The sequence below is a fragment of the Brachionichthys hirsutus genome, chromosome 9, assembly GCF_040956055.1.
Source record: "Brachionichthys hirsutus isolate HB-005 chromosome 9, CSIRO-AGI_Bhir_v1, whole genome shotgun sequence".
In the NCBI taxonomy this organism is placed as follows: Eukaryota; Metazoa; Chordata; class Actinopteri; order Lophiiformes; family Brachionichthyidae; genus Brachionichthys; species Brachionichthys hirsutus.
The window spans coordinates 12471827-12492311 of record NC_090905.1 but is presented as its reverse complement, the minus strand read 5'-3'; the positions used below and the strand labels follow the sequence as shown (position 1 = coordinate 12492311).

The window sequence follows — 20485 nt, the reverse complement described above, 5'->3', positions numbered from 1 at the left end:
GCTTCGAGTGAAAGGTCCTTCAGCAGCAGCAGCAGCAGCAGCCGGGCCTTCCTCAACGGAAAGACGTTTTCTCAGGTACGAGCTGACACCAAACACACACCACTGTCTTCACCGATGATCCCTCGGAAGATTAAGAAATTAAGTTTTTTGCACACCATAAGACTTGCATTAAGTTTTCTATAAGGTATAAATGCTTTGCTTTTAAGATGCCTCTTATATTGATTTGGTAGCAGGTATTTGTTAATAATTGTTGTCTGGACTAAGATATACATTTTTTATTTTCTCTTCAGAATTATCGCATGTTTCTGCTATGCTGCCTTTGAGTAAGGTGAGAATAAGTATGATATATTTGCCTCCGCCGAGGCAGGGGGGGGGGGGGGTTATGTGGTCGGGATCGTTTGTTCTTCCGTCCATTAGGGGGATAACTCAAAAGGTTCTGGATGACTATTGATGGAATTTTCATGAAATGTAGAGAATGGTACCAGGAACAGGTGATTACATTTTGGTGATGATCCGGAAGAGATCCTGGATCATGGAGCAGTTTGAAATTTCTGTGAACATTGCGGTCAATGGAGCTGTATATATATATATATATATTGTTTATATATAATATATATGTTATATTATTAAAGCTATGAGTCTTCATTTTTCCATATTGAAACCTCTGCTTTCTCCATCTAGGGGGATTTCGTGTGGCTGGACTCCGGTGGGCTGGCAATCGGAGCGAAGGTCGCGGTTACAGACGCTGGACAGCTTGTGCTGATCGATGATGAAGGAAAGGTACACCCCCCCCCCCTTCCCCTGCTTTAGTGGAGGAGAATGAGCGTAAGCCTTGTAGATGATGTCACCGCTTTCTTCACGCAGGAACACCGGGCCAGCCAAAATAAGGGCGCCATCCGGCCCATGCACCCCACCTCTGTGCAGGGGGTGGATGACATGATACGGCTCGGTGATATGAACGAGGCGGGGCTCCTCAGGAACCTCCTGGTGCGACACAAGGAGGGCATCATCTACGTAGGTTTCTCTTCTGGAGCTTTCACCAGGAACCACCTTGTTTTATGAGGTGGATAACCTGCTGGTTTGTGTCTTCCCTTGCTGTGAATGGCTCTATAACTTAGACTTTGACCTGTAGTTCACGCTGCTGCTCGTCTCCATAGAGATGAATGAGCCTCTGTTGAAAGAGAACATCCCATAATTTGTATGTTACTGCAATTAAGCTTCACAGTGTTTGTGCTGAAGTCTGAATCAGGCCATTTTGTTATATTTAAACTCATTTTTGTCCACGTATATTTGTGTGTGTCTCTGTCTGAAGACCTACACAGGCTCCATTCTGGTTGCAGTCAACCCTTACCGGCTGCTGCCCATCTACACCACCGAGCATGTGCACATGTACACGGACAGACGGCTGGGCGAAATGCCGCCGCACGTCTTTGCGATCGCAGACAACTGCTTTTTCAACATGCAACGCAACCGGAAGAGCCAATGCTGCGTCATCAGGTCTGTCCACGTGATTACACAACACGCAGGCTGAATCGTCATCATCATCAAGATCAAGATTAAGATTTTTATTGTCATTGTATGTTCACACATTTTACACTGCAAACGCACAACGACATTCTGTTTTCACCCTAGTATAAGGGCCCCTTGAAACAACCACACACACATGCAGGGGCCTCAAGCATGCGGAGATGAAGGCTCGGCCAGAGCAATTGGGGGGGGGGGGGTGCCTTGCTCACCGGCACCTCGGCAGTGCTCTGAGGGTCGCACACCAGCACACATTCCTCATTTTGTCTGGGCTGGGACTTGAACCGGTGGATTTCTCCGCTTCCCAGCCCAAGGCCCAACCTACTGAGCCACTGCCGCCCCGATCATCATCATCATCATCATCATACTGCAAATACAGTAGTTTGTCAGTGTACAGGGAAGCGTACTGAGTCTGTATGCAAGCGATATCTAGTATATATACTATATTTAATATTTATAGTCACACAAAGCACCCAACTTATATTATACAGAAACGTTTTTTCACTTTGCCATGAAGTGATGCTCCTAAGATAACCACAACGATTTGTTTCTTAGTTAATCGAGAAGTTTAGAGATCCCAACCCAGATACCGAATATTAGCGCAATCAGGTTGAAAGATTAGTCGACTGTAATTGCAGAGGGTTGCGGCAGGAATGACGTAAAACGTTGCCAGAATGAAGCATGCAATCGACTGGAAGGTTGATTTGCTGTAGCGACCCCTGATGGGACAAGCTGGAATAATAATAATAATTTCTTGAGGAACATATTCAAATGAATGTACTGAACATGTTGAATTTGTGTCACAAATCTTATCTCGCAATTTTAAAGAAAAATTCAAATTCTGCTCTTTTTAAACTTTTGTTAAAATAACTTCCTGTTAATTCTGAAAAATGTGTTCTCACAAGAATGTGCACGACAATAATGACAAATATTCTGATTACAGACTTGAACATTAAAAATGAATGACAATGAGGACAAAATCAGTTTTAATGTTTGTATTGAACTCGTGGAAATGGAATCGGTGAATGAGTGACTTGAATGCTCTAAGTCCATGAGCTTTAAATCCAAGTGTGAGATGTTGAACATTCTATGAAATGCAGTTTCACACAGCATCAGTATAAACAGACACAGCAGTTATCAACACACAGGCCCGAGTTCTTCTCATAGAAAAAGCAGGACCTAATACGGATCTGTGTGGAACCCCTCATCAGCTAAACAGACATCGGAATGTTAGAACCTCCTCAACCAGACAATCCAATATCTGTAAGACCCTTTTAGACAATCAAACCAAAACAGCAGCTGGGATGATACCTGCTCAAAAATAAAGGCTTTTCTAGGAAACTATCAAAAAAAACTCTCATCAGCCAATGGTAGTTCTTATTTAATGCATTTTATGTGCACGCTTGGCTTGTTTCTCTCAGTGGGGAGTCTGGAGCAGGGAAGACCGAGAGCACCAAACTCATGCTGCAGTTCATGGCTGCTGTGAGCGGCCAGCATTCCTGGATCGAGCAGCAGATTCTGGAAGCAAACCCCATCCTGGAGGGTACGAGCAAAACACACCCCAGCACAGGGTTTCCTGCTTCCCATGACCCGCGTTGATAAAAAAAAAAGCATCAGCTTGTTGTTGTTGTGTTTTCTTCTTCTTCTCAGCTTTTGGTAATGCTAAAACAATTCGAAACGATAACTCCAGTCGCTTTGGGAAATACATTGACGTTAACTTCACCGAGGGCGGGGCCATTGAAGGGGCCCGGATTGAGCAGTACCTGCTGGAGAAGTCCAGAGTTTGCCGCCAGGTGGGAGAAACGTGTGGATTAGTCATTATCAGCAGTGACACTACTGTTGTTGAAGAACGTGGACTTTGATGTGCAGGCGCCCGAGGAAAGAAACTACCACATCTTTTACTACATGCTGACGGGAATGCCAGCCGATCAGAAGAAGATCCTCAGTCTCGGGAACGCTGCCGAGTACAACTATCTGACCATGGTACTGATAAATATTTCTACTGCTCTATTTTCAAAAGAAGTGCATACTTTGAGCCGTGTCTTCATGCCACCAAGGGCGACTGCACCAGCTGTGAAGGTCGGGACGACCTGGAGGAATACGGCCACTTCCATTCCGCTCTGAAGATCCTGACGTTCAAAGAGAGCGACTCCTGGGAAGTCTTTAAGCTGCTGGCAGCCATCCTTCACCTGGGCAACGTGCGGTTCGAGGGTGCGTCTGCATCGTAAAACAGTCTGTGGGTGTGTCTCCATGACGCCGTCTCTGGAATCACTGAACACTTTGTCGGGGAATGATTTCAGGCACCGTCATCAATAACCTAGAGTCTTGTGATGTTGTCTCCTCGCCCCATTTCAACATGGCCAGCCAGCTCTTGGAGGTATGCAACGTTTTCCTGACAGATGCAGAGAAGAAGGGGAGAAGATGGCCTGACTTTTTTTTTCTCCCCTCTTTAGGTAGCTCCAAAAGAGCTGGTGAAAAGTCTGACTCAGCACTCGTTCATGACGACCAGAGAGAGCGTGACCAAAGCCCTGACCTCTGCCCAGGCCCTGGAAAGCAGGGACGCCTTCGTTAAAGTAACTTCACACACTCTCTGAGCTCTCTGTAGATCCCTGAAGAACACTTTCAGGTGGCTTTTCTTTGTTTGAGCAGGGCGTGTAAGAAAATAGGGACACATTTCATCGTTTTAGGTCAGTTTTCAAAGCACTTTGTTGATTTGATTTCTGTTGTCTGTTATTTTCAGGCTATTTATGGGAGACTTTTCCTTTGGATTGTGGCCAAAATCAACACTGTCATTTCCAAGCAGCCCAAGGATTCCGAGTCCCAACAGTCAATAGGATTGCTTGACATTTTTGGCTTTGAGAACTTCAAGAAAAACAGGTCAGCAGGGATGAAGCAGGAAAATATGTTGTTTCAGCTGAACTAATAATATTGAACCACCGATAGGGGCTTCAGGGGGCGGAGGGAAGAGCTTTTCAATCATTTGTAACAGATTTAGAGTGAAATTATTGATGAGAAAAACAAAATACATAGACTTTAAATAAGCCAACACTTTTAAATATATATATTCAGTCACTGTTTTTGCACCCCTCGGTCTTTCCTCCTGCGCTGCTGGATGTGCTGAACGGACGTAGCTTTGAGCAGCTGTGCATCAACTTCGCCAACGAGCAGCTGCAGCAGTTCTTCGTCAGGCACGTTTTCAAGCTGGAGCAACTGGAGTATGCCCGGGAAAATATTGTGTGGGAACACATTGATTACCTAGACAACCAATGCACCCTGGATGCCTTGGCCATCAAGCCTCTAAACATGCTGGCTCTTATTGACGAGGAAAGCCACTTCCCCAAGGTCTATAACCGTCCTGCAGCTTGTTAATTATATTCTAATAGAGCAAAGCAGGTTTTGAATGTCTTCTCTTGTTTATTTTTAGGGTACAGATACTACCATGCTGGGAAAGTTGAGTCAGAACCATGGGAAAGGTGGCGTCTACACCCCCCCAAAAAACAACTACGAGACTCAGTTTGGAATCCAGCATTTTGCTGGAGTGGTCTACTACGACTCAAAAGGTATCTGCAAGCCCTTTAAGAGCTGCACGCCCTTCTCATGCGAGCCACTTGTGATGTTCTCTCTTCCTGCCCGACGTGTTTCGAGGTTTCCTTGAGAAAAACCGAGACGCTCTCAGCTCGGATCTGATTCAACTGGTGGAGATCTCCACCAACAAAATCCTCAAGCAGACCTTTCACAAGGAGCTGTCCTCCAGTACGCTCAAGAGCAGAGGCAACCCCAGGATGATCATCAACAAGGCCTCCAGCAGCCTCCGGGTCAGTGCCACCACTAGCGTCGGGCCGACTGCAGTGCCCGTGAATAATGCATTGAATGGAATGCATCTTTGTGTTGGACAGCAGGTGACGGACACAAAGAAGCGCGTTCCGACTCTGGCTGGTCAGTTCCGCCAGTCTCTGGATTCCCTGATGAAAACCCTGACTGTGTGCCAGCCCTACTTCATACGCTGCATCAAACCCAACGACTTCAAGAAGCCCACGGTGAGGAAAGAGTCGCTCACGCTGGATAAAACCGACTCATGTCAGACACAGACACAGTGAACATGATAAAGATGGCTTCCCTGTGTGTCCCAGCTGTTTGACAGAGAGCTGTGCATTCGCCAGCTCCGTTACTCCGGTATGATGGAGACCATCAAGATCCGGAAGGCCGGCTTTCCTGTACGCTACACGTTTGACGAGTTTCTGGTTCGATACCGCGTCCTCCTGAAAACCTACGTCTGTGATCCTAAAACGGTGAGTTGAAGGAGTTAATAACTCACCGAATTTCTTGCTTTGGTTGTTTGTTTGTTTTTGATGATTGGTTTGCTGAAACAGGAAAGTAAAGAGAAATGCTGCGAGAGCATCTGTGAGACTGTGATTGCCGAAGAGGGGAACTGGAAGACTGGGAAGACAAAGATATTCCTGAAGGTGCTGTTAATAATAATAATAATAATAATGTGCGGACACACTTTGATATCTTGCCCAACTTCAGACCTCATTTGTGCATTATGCTGAAATTTCATTGCTCTGAAGAACATCTGTTTGAGTTTGGAATCTCAACTTTTTGATTTTCAGTAAATAATTTCAGTAAATTAAGGTAATGGTTAATTTTTAAGGTTGGCAAATTCCAATTTCTGCATTTCAAATTTAATTGAGCAACGTAAATGTGGCTGGAGAGCCGCCGGAAGCCGCCCCGTTTGGATAATTGAGGTATTCCATGGAAATATCAATCAAATCAAATCATTCCATTTTCTCTCAGGACTACCACGACACCATGCTTGAAATGGAGCGAATGAAAGAACTCAACGTGAAGGCACTTATCATCCAGAAAGTCCTGAGAGGTTACAAATACAGGTAAGCGACAAAAGGCTGTAAAAAAATATCCTGGCTGTCCGATTCTATGACTGGTAACATCATACATGTGTTCGTGCCCCTTAAAGGAGGCAGTTCCTGAGGAAAAGGGCAGGTGCTGTCGTTGTTCAGAAGTACTGGAGAGGACACAAAGGCAGAAAACTATACAAAGTGGTGAGTCACCTTTTGATATATAGCTTTTTATCAAACTGAAAACACAGGAAGGATATTTATTAAAGTGCTTCCATTGATTGGCACTCCATCCTGAAGGGTTTGTCTTCGCGTTGTGTCCGTCTCGTCTCTGTCTCCTTCACACTTGTCCTGATTGAAAGGAAAACGTTAGACAGTCTCGGTCCAGTTTTGGCCATTGCAAGAAGATGGATAGGTAAAAGTTAAACCCCTTCAATTACGGTCTAATCCTAGGTCCAGCACGGCTTTGCAAGGCTGCAGGCTCAGGTTCGCTCTCGCCAACTTCACTCCCAGTACGAGAGGAAGCGGGATGCAGCCGTGCTCCTGCAGGCACAGATCCGAGGACGCCTGGCCAGGAAGGAATGGAAGCGCCAGAGAGACGCCGTGATCCTGCTGCAGGCACAGACCAGGGGGTTGCTGGCAAGAGTCACCCTCAAAAAGATGAAAAGAGATGTGAGTTCAACTTAAAGAACTATGAAGAGCATCCAATGGCCTTTCAAGATGTTCAACAGAAATTAAAAGAAGTTTGAAGGCCCTGCATGTTTTGTCTAAATGGCCCCTCAATCACACCATGTTCAAAATGTCCCTCATGTTTCACCTGATTCAATCATAATTAGCCAACAATGTATTGTAATTAGGTCTATATTCCAACTAGCCTGTTGTTGCTGGACCCTTAAGAGATTATTTATGATTACAAATGGACAAAATGAAATTCTGCATTCCTGACCAATTGGAATTTAGCCAATTAAAACGCCAACACCAAAGTCACTGCTGCATATAAAACAGTTTATTTTCTTTTTTATGTTGCTTGGTTATGGTAATTCATTTGAAAATCGAATCTTCTTTTTTTTGTGTCTCTTTTTCAGATGTACCTCTCAGCCAAACAGAAAGAAGAAGAACGGCAGGCTATTTTGGCAAAACAGTTACACTTGGAGGAAATACTGATGCAGAAGAGAATGATGGAGGCCAGATCTCACTCCGACCCCATCACTGACCAGGAGGTGGACAGCATCTTTGACTTCCTCCCTGACATGGCCAGAGGGCAGGAGGGGCAAGCGCCTGTGGGATTCGAGGTGAGGTCACCAAACGTCTGCACACTTTGTAATCGTTCTACAGTCGCTCACTGCCTGTCACTATCTGTCCCCAGATTTATGAGGGGAGAAGGACGGTGATTGAAGAGATAGACATCGACGACCTTCCAATGGAGGAGGATCTTCCCGAAGAGGACAATGATGATCTGGATGAGTATGCCTTCTCCAAATTTGCCTCCATGTACTTCCAAGGTGCCGCCACCCCCACCCACATCCGCCAGAGACTTCGGCAGCCCCTGCTTTACCACGAAGACGAGTCTGACGTCCTGGTGCTTCTCCTAAAACACTTCAGTTAATCATTTGGACACGAGGGGCGTTTGGTTTGAACATGTTAACTCTTTTGTTTCCTGCTATTCTATCACCAGGCTTCTGTGACGGTGTGGTGGATCATCCTGAGGTTCATGGGAGACCTCCCTGAGCCGAAGAAGCCGAGCCAGGGGCCTCCTAGAGGAGAACGCCTCCTGCCACAAGACCTGGTATCCAGGCAGGACAGACGCTTCAGCCACACGGTCGGCCTGGATCAGGTAAATAATCCTCACAAACCTCGGAGGACAGAAATCCGGAATGTTCCCTCATTTTGTAGAATGCATTTTAAAATATGCCCGTGACCGGCAAGTTGGATAAACAGCTGTAGAAGAGACGGTTGCAATCGTGCAATCGTCTCGTCTACAAGGTTGCTGGATGGATATTTAAAACATGCTTTTGCACTGTTTTAGAGGGTTCTGAGGAGTAAAAAAGAGAGACGGCCTCCCACAAGACCCGACGAGGCGACAAAACCAAGGAAGAGCTCCATCTTCACGGACCTTCTGACACGGAACAAGAAGGCTTCTATTGTGCCCAATGAGATTACTCAAAACCCAAGGGCGTACACTGTCCCAGAGAAGAACCCTCAGGCAAGAAGGGGGTCCACATTCACTGACCTGCTGTCCAGAAACAAAAGAGCTTCTGTGCAAGAGAGCGTAACCTCAAAATCCATCTCGGGCCTCACGGAGCCCTCTATCATGGAGGAGGTGAGGAGGCGCACGGAAACGCTCGTATTTCAGCGTTGTGGGTTTTTAACATATTTAATCCTCACGTGTTGTTTCTTCCTCCAGCCGGATGATCTGACCGAGGAGTCAAAGACGCCCACCCTCCAGACTGTGAAGGAGGACAGTGATGTCATGATTGGAGAAGGACCCACGCTGGACCGGCCGCTGACGTCGCTCGAAAAGCTTCACATCATTGTGGGATACGCAATCGTCAGACGGGACCTTCGGTAACGGAAGACACATTCACATATGTTTTTAAAAGGTATTTCTCATACAACTCCCCCCCCACCCCACCCCCCTGCTTGTCTGCGCAGGGATGAGATCTACTGTCAGATTTGCAAGCAGCTTCAGGACAACAACAATCGTAACAGCTACTTCCGTGGCTGGATCCTGTTGTCCCTCTGTCTTGGCATTTTCCCACCTAGTGAGAGGTTTTTAAAGGTTAGTTCAACCGGTAGCTTGGCTCTCATAAACCCTGCACCGCCTGCCGTCGTGTTTTTAACCACTTTATTCCTCGGCAGCACCTGCAAAGCCTGATCCGTTTCGCTCCGGGAGGATATGCCTCCTATTGCGCTGAAAGGCTGCGACGCACCGGCGTGAACGGCGTGCGGGGGGAGCCGCCGGCCTGGCTGGAGCTGCAGGTACGGAGGCTGCTGCTGATGAAGTGATTGGAAATTGATTATTGAACATATTACCAGCATTTAGAATAATAATAATAATAATAAATATTTTTTTTAATTATTGGGATCCTAACAGAAGCACGCAGTTCAGTCAGGGTTTTGAGATCAGTCTGTTTCTGTTTCTGATGCATCCGATAAAACAAAATCAGCACCTCTATCGAGAAGCAGCATAAGCCACACCCCTCACTGTCACTGGCTGGGTGACTCTCTTGTGCTGTTGCTGACAGGCAACCAAGACTAAAAAGCCCATGATTGTTTCCGTGACGCTGATGGATGGACGCTCCATCAACCTGCCTGTTGACTCGGCGTCGACGTCCAGAGAGATCTGCCAGCTCCTCTCCAACAAAGTCAAACTCAAGGACACCTTCGGATTTTCTATTTACGTCGCCTTGTATGAGAAGGTACGCGGTTCCGCCCACAAGGCGCCGCGTGTGTTATGCATGTCGGACCTCTATAGCAGCCAGAGCTTGAGCGGTTCATGTTTCTGAGAGGAAATAATAGAAAACAGCATTGAAAAGATATTATTCATATAATAGAAAAGCACCCAGAGAGCGCAGACCTCCCCCAAGCAGCTCATTCCCCTCCTAATTGGATCTACACCGTCCACATGGTGATCTGGATCATCATCAAAACGGTTCTAGATTGTTCTTGGTATCTTTACACACCAAGTATTTTTTACCTGATTTTTTAATACATAAATGGTGTTTTCAATGTTAAACCAAAATAAAAATCTCCCCACCATCATTCTGGAACTAAACAGTCCTTGTTCCAACTTCCATTCGTCTCATTAATTAATTAGTCAAGCTGCATAATCATAACTGTGTAAACCGCCCAGCGATGAGCTGGCGTCTCATCCGTAGACGCCTTGCGGGTCGCGGGTCAGGTGGCTACGTGACCCGCGACCCGCAAGGCGGATAAGTAGAAAGAGCAGATGAATGAATAAATAATGAACCATCTAACCTTATAAACTATTTTATGTGTCAGAAATATCAAATGGGTGCAAAATAAAGCCTAATTTCCATGATAAAGATATTAAAGACAATAAATACAGATTTTACTTTACAGGGGGTCAGACGTTTGTTGCACACTGGGGAAACTAACTGAGCTGAATCTGTAGTCGTGTCCTGAAGAACACAGTGATGTCTGTTGTTGTCGTTAATAATAATGAATGCTAACCTGCCCTGAAGGTGTGGGCTCTGGGCAGCGGCAGGGAACACGTGATGGATGCCATCTCCCAGTGCGAGCAGGAGGTAAGGAAGAGAGGAGGGCAGGAACAGCACGCTCCCTGGAGGCTCTTCTTCCGCAAGGAGATCTTCACCCCCTGGCACGATTGCAAAGAGGACGAGATCAGCACGGACCTCATCTACAAACAGATCATCCATGGTCTGAAGTTTGGAGAGTACCCGTGTGGAAAGGTTGGCTCCGTACTCTTAGCCCCCCCCCCCGAAGCTGCTGCCATATGCACAGGTATAAATGTCGCATCTCCGTTCCCCGGGCAGGAGGATGATCTCGTTCAGCTTGCTGCCAAACATCTGTACGTCCATCACGGCTCAGACAGCAGCCCAGCGCACGTGACGGAAGCCGTTCAGGACTGCATCAGCGGCCCTCTGCTGGAGGCCAAGTCGGAGGCCAAATGGGTGCAGATGGTCGGCAGCGCTCACGCTAAGGTCAGTCGCAATGCTGATCGCTCACCGCGTGCATCCAAACACGCTACGAAGCTTTGCCTGCTGTTGAGGCCACGCTGTCCTGCAGAGTGAAACGCACGATTGAGTAATTTGCTTTATCTTGACATTTTTCTGTTTACCACGTGATAATCATGAAAATAAATATACTGTTTATTTCCTGAACCCAGAATCAGAGCTCTTATTTGAGCTCAAGTCAAAGGGCAGATTCATTGAAGGCGGAGATGGTGGACCACGCCCGCAGGACGTGGCCCATGTTCTTCTCCAGGTTCTTTGAGGTGGTCAAGCTGTCAGGTAGGGGTTTGTTTCAAAACCACGTTTCTATCCTCTCTTTTTGAAGCCTTTATAATCTCTTTTTTTTCTGTAGCAAATACAAATGTATAAGGAAACTATATCAACGGTGTTTGATCATTTGTGATATAAAAGCTGATTTTAAATCTGAATTAGAAAACAAATAAGATGGAAAGATGAAATTAAGTCCATTGTTACCACTAAACCAGCGGTTTATTTGTCTGACAGGATCAATAACATACTATTTGTATCTTGATTACTTTTGATTCAGATCCAGTCGCCCTGTTTGGGTTATCAGTTCAAGGCCTTGCTGCAGTGTTTAGAGCAATCACAGCGACATTTAATTTCTGCATCGCTAATTTATTTTCTTCCAAAAATGTTAAAAAATGAAGTTGCAGCAATGCCGCTGAATCCTTTCCCTCCTGACAGCGTGTTTAAAACGCGCAGCACAAACATTCGTCACTTTCCTTGAGACTACACAGACAAACCATTTTAATGATCAGCAGCAAAGCTGTTTTGTATCTGTGCCAGACTGGAATATACAAACACTATTTATAGACATGTTATGCCACTGGGGTGAAAACTTGAACACAGTAGATGATAAGGAATGAGCAAGTGGGCCAGGAAAAAAACAACATTATCTTCCGTCCTTAAAGATTTGCTGCTGAAACAACCAATTTGCACCAAGGATGAACTCCGACTCACCGACGTACTTTGTGTTTTTGCTAAGCAGATCGTATTTTCTTCCTCAAAGAACTTGAATTGTTGATGACATGCTGGTAAAATAAAAGCACCATAATTATAGGTTCCCAATTCCTCAATATAACCCAACTAACAGCATCTCCCATCGCAGCGTGCCGCTGTCAGCGCTTCAGTTGTTCCAACACAGACTGCATGCTGTTCTACTTGAGGCCACGGACTACAAAGTTTTTTTTTTTAACTTGTAGTATACTGTATATGATAAATGTCGTCGTACCATTGTGTACGTAGTTAAGTGTCACATCTGAATGGTTTCTGTCGTTTTTGCGTTTTGTGACATTATAAACTGAATATCTTTGGTTGAATTTTGGTTTAGCGTGTCAATAACGTATCTCACTATTTTGTGACAGTTCATGGACTCAATGTAAAATGAAGAAAAAAACTGGGGGGGTTCTAGTTTTCAAAATGTGGGGAGAGTTTCCTTTAAGATCCCCTTAAAGCCTGAAAATGATTAGTTTGAATATCATTAATATCAACAATGAATCATGCTTGTTTTCGGGGGGGCGGGGTCTTCTTCAGGACCTCCGCTCCCAAAGAGCAGCTTCATCGTGGCCATAAACTGGACTGGCATCACCTTCCTGGATGAAAAAGAGAGGAGGCTGCTGGAGCTCTCCTTCCCTGAGGTGGCCGGCGTCAACGCCACCAGGTGGGAGGCACGATCAGGGCGGGCGGCGTGGCCGCGTCTCTTTGCACGGAGGGTTTGCCCCCGTTACATGAGTTCTGGTGCCCTTTTCAGGGAGAGCAAATCGTCTGGCCTCGCCGTGAACCTGCTCACGCTGAAGGGAGACTTCGCTCTGACTGGGGGCATGGCCGAGGACATGTCGGAGCTGGTGACCATGTTCCTCAGCGGGCTGACAGAGCGATCTCGCTACGCCGTGGCCCTGAGGGACGCCGACAGACGAGGTCGGGGCATTTGTTTCATACGTCACACGACAGCCGAATGATTGCGCGGAGATTAATGCCCGGTGGTTAATCTCCGAATCGTCTTCCACGCTCCGGGCAGATGACCCAACTTTCCTCAGCTTCAAGAAAGGAGAGCTGCTCGTCATAATCAAAGACGACGAGTTTTCTCAGGAGCACGTCTGGATTAAGGGAGAGAATGAGCGCACGAGGCAAACGGGAGCCATTCCCACCGATGCCATCTTAATCCTCCCGACGCTCAGCAAACCTTCCGATGAGGTCATGGTACGGAGACGTCAACAAGCACGTCCTCTCAGATGAGTTATCCTGGCTGCGAGGGAATTAAATGTGTTTCACGCTTCTTTACTTCAGAGCCTCCTCAATTTATCTCCCAACCAGAGGAAGAACATCATGGAGACGAGCCTGAAGGAAATGGGAACGGTGCAGAGATTAGCTCCGAGCACTCTGAAAGAGTTCTCCCTGGAGTATTTCAGGTACTTGGAAATGTTTGACCAGGGTTCTACCTCAGTGGAGGACATTGTTTTGCTCTTGACCCCACAGGCAGCCCACTAAGGATGTGAGCCGCCAGGTGATGTCCAGGAACAGCGCTCCCGAGAGGCTGTGGATCAGCTCCAGAGAGCCCATCAGACAGCCCCTCCTCAAAGCCCTGGAGGGCAACTCAGACCTGAGCCACAAAGCCTGCCTGGCCTTCACTGATATCCTTCCACCCACCGCTCTGATAACAAAAGTAGTGCCGCATGCCAATGCCCCTTATGGCATGAAGGCTGAAACTCTGAATTGATCATTAGATATTTATGGGTTTCTAGTGTTTAGTTTTCTTTTAACTGGAACTAAACCTCTAATCAAATATATACACAGTGTTGGCCTGTCCGTAAACGTGTTCCCCCCCGTGGCATTGGTTCATAACGCGCACGTGCTGCCTGTCAGAGATGTATTTTATAGGGGCAGGTGGGATGTAACTTCTCCTGAAGGTTCGCGCTTCCTCCACCTGCCGTCTGTTTATTTAGCGAGCCTGCATTCTCTAACGTTTTTTAGAAATCTGAACTTTTCTTCTAAACCTACTCTGAGAAGTTTGCTTCTCCTTGACTGGTGCGCACCGATCCTCAAATATATGGGCGATTATCCCACCAAGCAGGCGCCGATTCCAATAGAACTCACCGACCAGATCTTCGAGCCCGCCACCGACCACGAGGCTCTCAGGGATGAGATCTACTGTCAGATCATGAAGCAGATGACCAACAACAACAACCGGTACGATCGAGTTGTCCCGCCTTCGCAGACATGAGATGTATTTTCGTCAAATGGAGCCGTTTGACTTTTGTTTTTACGCATGTGTTGTTTTTCTTGATGTAAATGAGTACATAGAACGTTTTTCAATTGCGTTGGCCATGTTGGTAATCTATTATGAATTATATTGAGGAATTGACTGGTTTTCTCGGATGCATCAAAGGCTCATTCTTACTCTACAAATCCATTGTTTGCCGCTGAAGTTAAACAATTACAGATTATTGCTGTAACATTTACCAACAATTATTGGGATTTTATCAGAAAAACTCTTTTTCATATTTTATAGATCTTGTGTTTTATTTACGAATCAAGAAAATGGATAATAAATATATTCATTATTGTCCATATTTAGGGTAATAAATCAAAGCCTGATTGGCGAGTTGCATCACCGGTCAGGCCATTTCCTCACTGGGTCTCTGGTTTCCACTGTGGATTCTGTGTTGTGTTCTGATCCAGCTTCAGCGTGGAGCAGGGCTGGCAGCTGCTGTGGCTCTGCTGTGGCCTGTTTCCTCCCAGCCAGTCTCTCCTGAAACACGCGCAGCGTTTCCTGGAGTCCCGCTGCAGAGAGCCCCTGGCCGCCGACTGCCTGCAGAGGCTGCAGAGCTCGCTGAGGTTAGCCCCAACGCGTTCCCTCATGCCTCAGAGAAGCGTGCATGGAGATCAAGAGAGTGTGATTGCGGCCATTGTTGCTCTGATTTCAGGGACTTGAAACGAAATGCATAAAGCCTTTAAGCCAAAGTGTGTGCGCTTGTTTCTTTGCAACTTATTGTCAAATCCATTTATAAAAAGAGAGAAAACGCTGCCATCTTTGTGCAGGATGGAGCCGAGGAAGCTCCCGCCTCACCAGGTTGAGTTGGATGCGATCCGGCTGAACAGCACCCAGATCTTCCACAAAGTCCACTTCCCCGACGACGTAGAGGAGGTACGACCGCAGATGTTCAAACGGTCAAATGTTCCTACAGCAGTGCAAGTGATCCAGAGACTCTCGTTTCCTCCCTCGTCAGATATTTGAGGTCACGACGAACACCAGGATCAGGGATCTCATCCTGAACATCGCCAACAAGCTCAGTTTGGCTTCAGCAGACGGTTTCAGCGTCTTCGTCAAAACAGAGGACAAGGTTTCTAAACTCATGTGCTTTGTTGTGCTGTTGAATGTTGTTCTCCGCGTGGATGTAAAGAGAGTGTGCTTGCGTGTCTGTCAGGTTCTCAGTCTGAGTGACACGGACTACTTCTTCGACAGTCTGAGAAAAATAACCGACTGGTCCAAGAAATCCAAGAGGATTAAAGAGGGTAAAACGGCGCGAAAACGGCAATCAAAACGCTTTACATGTCCCGATTGAAACCTGTGTGTGTGTGTGTGTGCTGTACAGGCGGCCCAGTTAATGCACCCTACCTGGTGTTCTTCATGAGGAAGCTGTGGTTCAACGTGGTCCCTGGCAGAGACACGGAAGCCGATCTTATGTTCCATTTCCCTCAGGTACATTTTAATGATGCAGATTATTTTTACCTAGATGAGGTTCAACCTCATTTTACCTGCGCCATCAGCGATAACAACAGTAGCGCCATACGGCTCCCGCTGGTTTCACTCGAATGCTCCATATTAAAACGTCACCCAGATCCGTCTGAAATGCAAATCCTGCGGTATCAGACATGAGGAAATGCCTTTTTGTCCTCTAGGAGCTTCCTAAATACCTGAGAGGCTACCATGCTTGCACCAAAGAGGAAGTGATCAACATGGCGGCGCTGCTCTTCAGGATAAAAGTCAGCAGTGACAACAGCCAGTTTGTCATGATCCCCAAGATGCTGAAAGAGCTGCTTCCTGTGGATCAGCTGAAGGCCATGTATGACAACGACTGGAAGAAGGTGGGAGGGGCTTCGGTTTTAACTGCACGTCGAAAAAACGCAACCGACAGCCGGAGTCGTCTTCGACTTCCTGATTCTGTCTGTGGCCCGGCTCCAACCTCATGTGTTCAGGAATCCGGCGAGGTCAGCCTGTAAGCAGGCGAGCTTTTACTGGCTGGCTGTGAAACGTACCCGTCTCCCTTCTAATCTGTTTTATTCCACCAATTTAAAGGTCGCTGATTTAACAACATTAAAAGCATGGCCTTTTCAATTTAACTTTTAATTGAACTTCTGCAGTCAGCAGAGTAATAACTGTTAACGCGAGCATGCTAACACAGTGACACTTGCTTATACGGGTTGAGCAAATGATGTTTACCCAGATCTCCATCCTGTTCTGGCACGTTAACGCCGCCGATCAGCACCAAACGCCAGAATGCGATCAACAGCACTGGGTGAAACGGGACGAGGCTGCAGTGTTTTTCCAGTTTCTTTGGTAGCAAAGAAGTTCTTTGACCCGCAGAAACATAAAAAACAGACACATGGGGGGGTCACGCTAGTAGGATTTATGATTTACTGTAGTCTTTTTGTGGACATTAACTGTGGAATGGAAGCAGCCGCATGCTTTTAAGCGTCCACAGGAACAATGTCACCAGTGTGTGTGTGTGTGTGTGTGTGTGTGTGTGTGTGTGTGTGCGTGTGTTCATGTGATTCCCCCCCGTCTCAGCTCAGAGCACTGCCTGAAGGCTGTGGGGGTGTTAGAAACTGATTAACCTCATTATAGCAGTGCAAATACTTAAGACGAGAGTGCCGGGTCTTTCTGTGGTGAATCCTTGCGTTTCATGTTTAGGTTATTGTCGCTTCTTATAACAAACAAGCTGGAATGACTGTGGATGAGGCGAAGGCGGCCTTTCTGAAGATGGTGTACCGCTGGCCCACGTTCGGCTGCGCGTTTTTTGAAGTGAAGGTAAGGGCTGCTTTACGCCCCCCCCCCCCCCCAACCACGGTAGCTTGTTGACACCCTCTGTCACCGGCACGTGTGAACTACACGTCTGCAGAGCACAATCGCGGCTGCAGTGTGAACCTTTCTCACTTGCCAAACGAACTGCTTTCAGCAAACGTCGGAGCCAAACTTCCCAGACATTGTTCGAATAGCAATCAGCAAGCAGGGACTCACCATCATGCACCCTAAAACCAAGGTGAGAACAGTCCTCGGCAGCGGCCGTTCAACACTTTCCTCCTATTTTAACACGAACGTTTATTTTTGTCTCGTAAAGGTCGTGCTGGCGAATCATCCCTTCAACCACATCGCGAACTGGTGCAGTGGCAGCACCTACTTTCACATGACTATCGGCAGCTTAGTCAAGGGGAGCAAATTCCTTTGTGAAACTTCGCTGGTGAGATCCATTAATAGACATGAGAGCTTGGGGGCGTGGGGGGGGGGGGGGAGGCTAAAGCGTCAGTTGGTCAAATTCATTTCTTTCATTTCCTCTTTTCGTTTGTGTCTCTTTTTTTTTTTTAACCAAAAAAGGGTTACAAGATGGACGATCTTATAAGCTCCTATGTCAACATGTACTCCAGAGAGAGGAGGGCAGTGCAAACCCGGAACCGGCGCTTCAACATCTGAGCCTCAGCGGCGGGGGCCAGCAGCATGTAGCCCCACACCTGCCAAAAAGCCAAGCAGGGACCGCTTCTGGTTCTGACAGCTTGATTTCTGCTCCGTGCAGAATGACGTCGTGATTCCTGGCATGACAAGCTTATGTTGCTGCCATGTGTGAACAAGTAGTGAACATCTCATGTTGTTTGTAGAACGCAGTCTGTGCACATCTTCGGAAGTTAATTTAGAATCGTCAACCGCAAAGAAGAGCAATATTTATAAATGACAATAAATGAATAAACAAAAGTGTACGCCTTCCTGTCCCTCAACACCCAAGTATTCCAAATATGATCCACGTATCTAATGGCATTGACAACACACACACATGCACACGCACACATGGGTGAGGCTGTGTCTGATGTTTTTCACACCATTAAGTGACAAACCCACATTATTCAACTTTTAATACATTCATGCTACATTTTCTTTTCTTCCAAATGAGTTTCATCCAAAACTGGGGACCATTTTGGTCGTTATATATTTTAACAATTATTTATTGACAAATTGTCAATTTTTAAATCAGAAATGCATTTCTGTGGACTGTTGATTTTCATTAATTTTTTTAATGTCTTCATTAATCGACCTGGCTACAAACGCCCGTCCTTTTTAATTTCGGGGCGGCGGGGGGGAGATCAATCGGTGAGAAAGCACTGTGGTACCAAAAGTGGCGCCATCATAATGCCTGCTCTGCTTCCCAGCAGTATTTTGGGATCAAAACTGCGACTTTATGATGGAACGATCACATTCATGAAAAACATTCATTGTTGACATTTGTCTCTGTAGAAATTGCCAAATTAAACATTTTCACATTTTCTGTGCAAAAACGTTGTTGCCATCTAAGTCGCCATCACAGCCTCTTTCTGTCGCTGAAAGGATGACGCGTTTATGATGGCGAGCACCAACACAATGCAGTGTTGCTTCGGGGTTTGAGACGTACAGCAGACAGAGCTGAGCAGCCAGACAAAAGTAGGAGGGGGGGGGGGGGGGGGGGGGGTCATCCCAATTAGCAGTTGGCAGTATATTAACAGGGTAGCGATGTCAAAGCGTCTCTACAGACACATAAAGGCTTCTTTCAAGGCGGCAGACATACATTTGCATATCGATGAAACATGGAGGAGAAAGCGCTGATTTGTGTGACACACAGCTGTGATCTGCTTGTATAAAAGAAATATTATCCCCCCCCCCCCCCCCCGCTCCCCTCAACCAGTGGGACCTCTCTCCACATCTGTCCGGTGGCTATGTGACTGATTATTTTGGGCATTTCTGAAAGGAATCCCCCAGGAGGCGAGAGACCAACAAGGGCCTCTGTTTGCTCCAGTGGTCCCCCCCCCCCCTCCCTGCTCTCGTTTGTCCCTTGCTGTCCTACAGGGAAAGGGGCCCCTGTGTGGACCTGAAGAGACCGTTTACATGTCATAAACTTCTCAATTAACAGCACAGTCCATCTTCTATCTATCAGTGGGGGGGTGGGAGTTCACGGTAAAGGCGCCGGGTGCGCTGCTCGGCCCGGTTTCCATGGCGCCATGCCCAACGACTCGTGCGACTGAGGCATGCCATTCTTCTTCCCGCCGCTCAAATGTGCAGCTTATTCTGACTCGAGCTATTGTGAAGCGCACAAGTGGCTCTCTGAGGAGAAGGGGATGGAGAAAGAAAGGGCGGGGTCAGGGTTCAAATGAAAGCCTCTCGCTGGGACTCCCTGTCTGTTATCAAATTTGTCGAGACACAAAAAGAGCAATAGTCTCATTTCCCAAGGACATCGTGAGGGAAAGGCGAGAGTTATAGGACGACATCCTTTGTGTCAGCGCCTCAGCTCGTCCATCGCTCAGCAGTCCCACTCCCAGCCGTCACGCTGCTCTCCTCTGCTCCTCTTTGCTCCTCTTTGCTCCTGCGCTGATTGGACTCCACTCTTTGTTAGCAGCCAGACTTCTGTGAGGAGTCCACTTTGAAGAGCTCTGCAGCTCAGGTGAGCTTTTTCTTCTTCTTCTTACTGTAAACGAGATTTTCATGGAACATTAAATAGAAATTAACCACCGTGCTATAACTTGATTTAAAAACCTGGATTAAGTTTGTCATTATACATGTAAATATAAACTATAGTAGGACTGGAGCTTCCACGTTCTCTGCACAAGAATCACTCTGTAAATGCATCGTTTCTTTCTTTCTGAAACTTCCCTGCACGATGTCAATCAAACGCTGTCTCTGATTGGAAATGACCACGAACAAATGAGTCAACCGGATTTGACGTGTTTACTTCATTTGTCTTTGCAATGACTCTTAAAAATGAGATGTTGTGCATTCACAGCCGTCAGAGCTCAGATGCAACGTCTGTCACCGACTAATCTCTGAGAAGGAGCCACGCCAGCGTGATCGCCGCCCCTCCGCCGAAGCTTGTGTGTGACTTCCTGCACCGATCTGTGCCCCCCCCCCCCCAAGATCACTGATTTCAGGATCGCCTCTCTTCAGGGTAATCCCTCTGTTTATGGGAGGCCTTTCCAATCATCTGCTTGGGGCTGCAAAGCCTCTTCTTTAGGGGACATGTGAAGAAGGCTTTATGCTTTAACATGATTTCGTTTCACTACATTTGCAAGTTTGCATTGTGTATCTGGGAGCCGCCCTTCAGTGTGAAACATCTGTGGGACGACACGTTTCCTCCC

At 46.8% G+C, this 20485-nt stretch overlaps 1 protein-coding gene across 1 annotated transcript; it reads left to right on the top strand.

The window, feature by feature from the left end:
• The first annotated feature begins 310 nt into the window (after window positions 1–310).
• Window positions 311–18055, top strand: LOC137899205 (unconventional myosin-VIIb). The gene is made up of 47 exons (XM_068743224.1): window positions 311–328; window positions 682–780; window positions 865–1014; window positions 1313–1497; window positions 2946–3067; window positions 3175–3317; window positions 3394–3507; window positions 3582–3735; window positions 3825–3901; window positions 3978–4097; window positions 4265–4401; window positions 4656–4866; window positions 4949–5084; window positions 5170–5339; window positions 5421–5561; window positions 5655–5813; window positions 5895–5987; window positions 6319–6413; window positions 6500–6584; window positions 6834–7052; window positions 7466–7672; window positions 7747–7959; window positions 8056–8214; window positions 8407–8700; window positions 8785–8945; window positions 9033–9159; window positions 9240–9359; window positions 9626–9799; window positions 10586–10813; window positions 10898–11065; window positions 11257–11374; window positions 12650–12776; window positions 12867–13033; window positions 13134–13315; window positions 13403–13524; window positions 13592–13746; window positions 14149–14302; window positions 14795–14950; window positions 15155–15260; window positions 15343–15456; window positions 15541–15628; window positions 15709–15815; window positions 16016–16201; window positions 17028–17144; window positions 17293–17376; window positions 17455–17574; window positions 17709–18055. The coding sequence occupies exons 1-47, from the start codon at window positions 311–313 to the stop codon at window positions 17802–17804; spliced, it is 6678 nt and encodes a 2225-aa protein (XP_068599325.1). The 3' UTR covers window positions 17805–18055.
• The last annotated feature ends 2430 nt before the right edge of the window (window positions 18056–20485 follow it).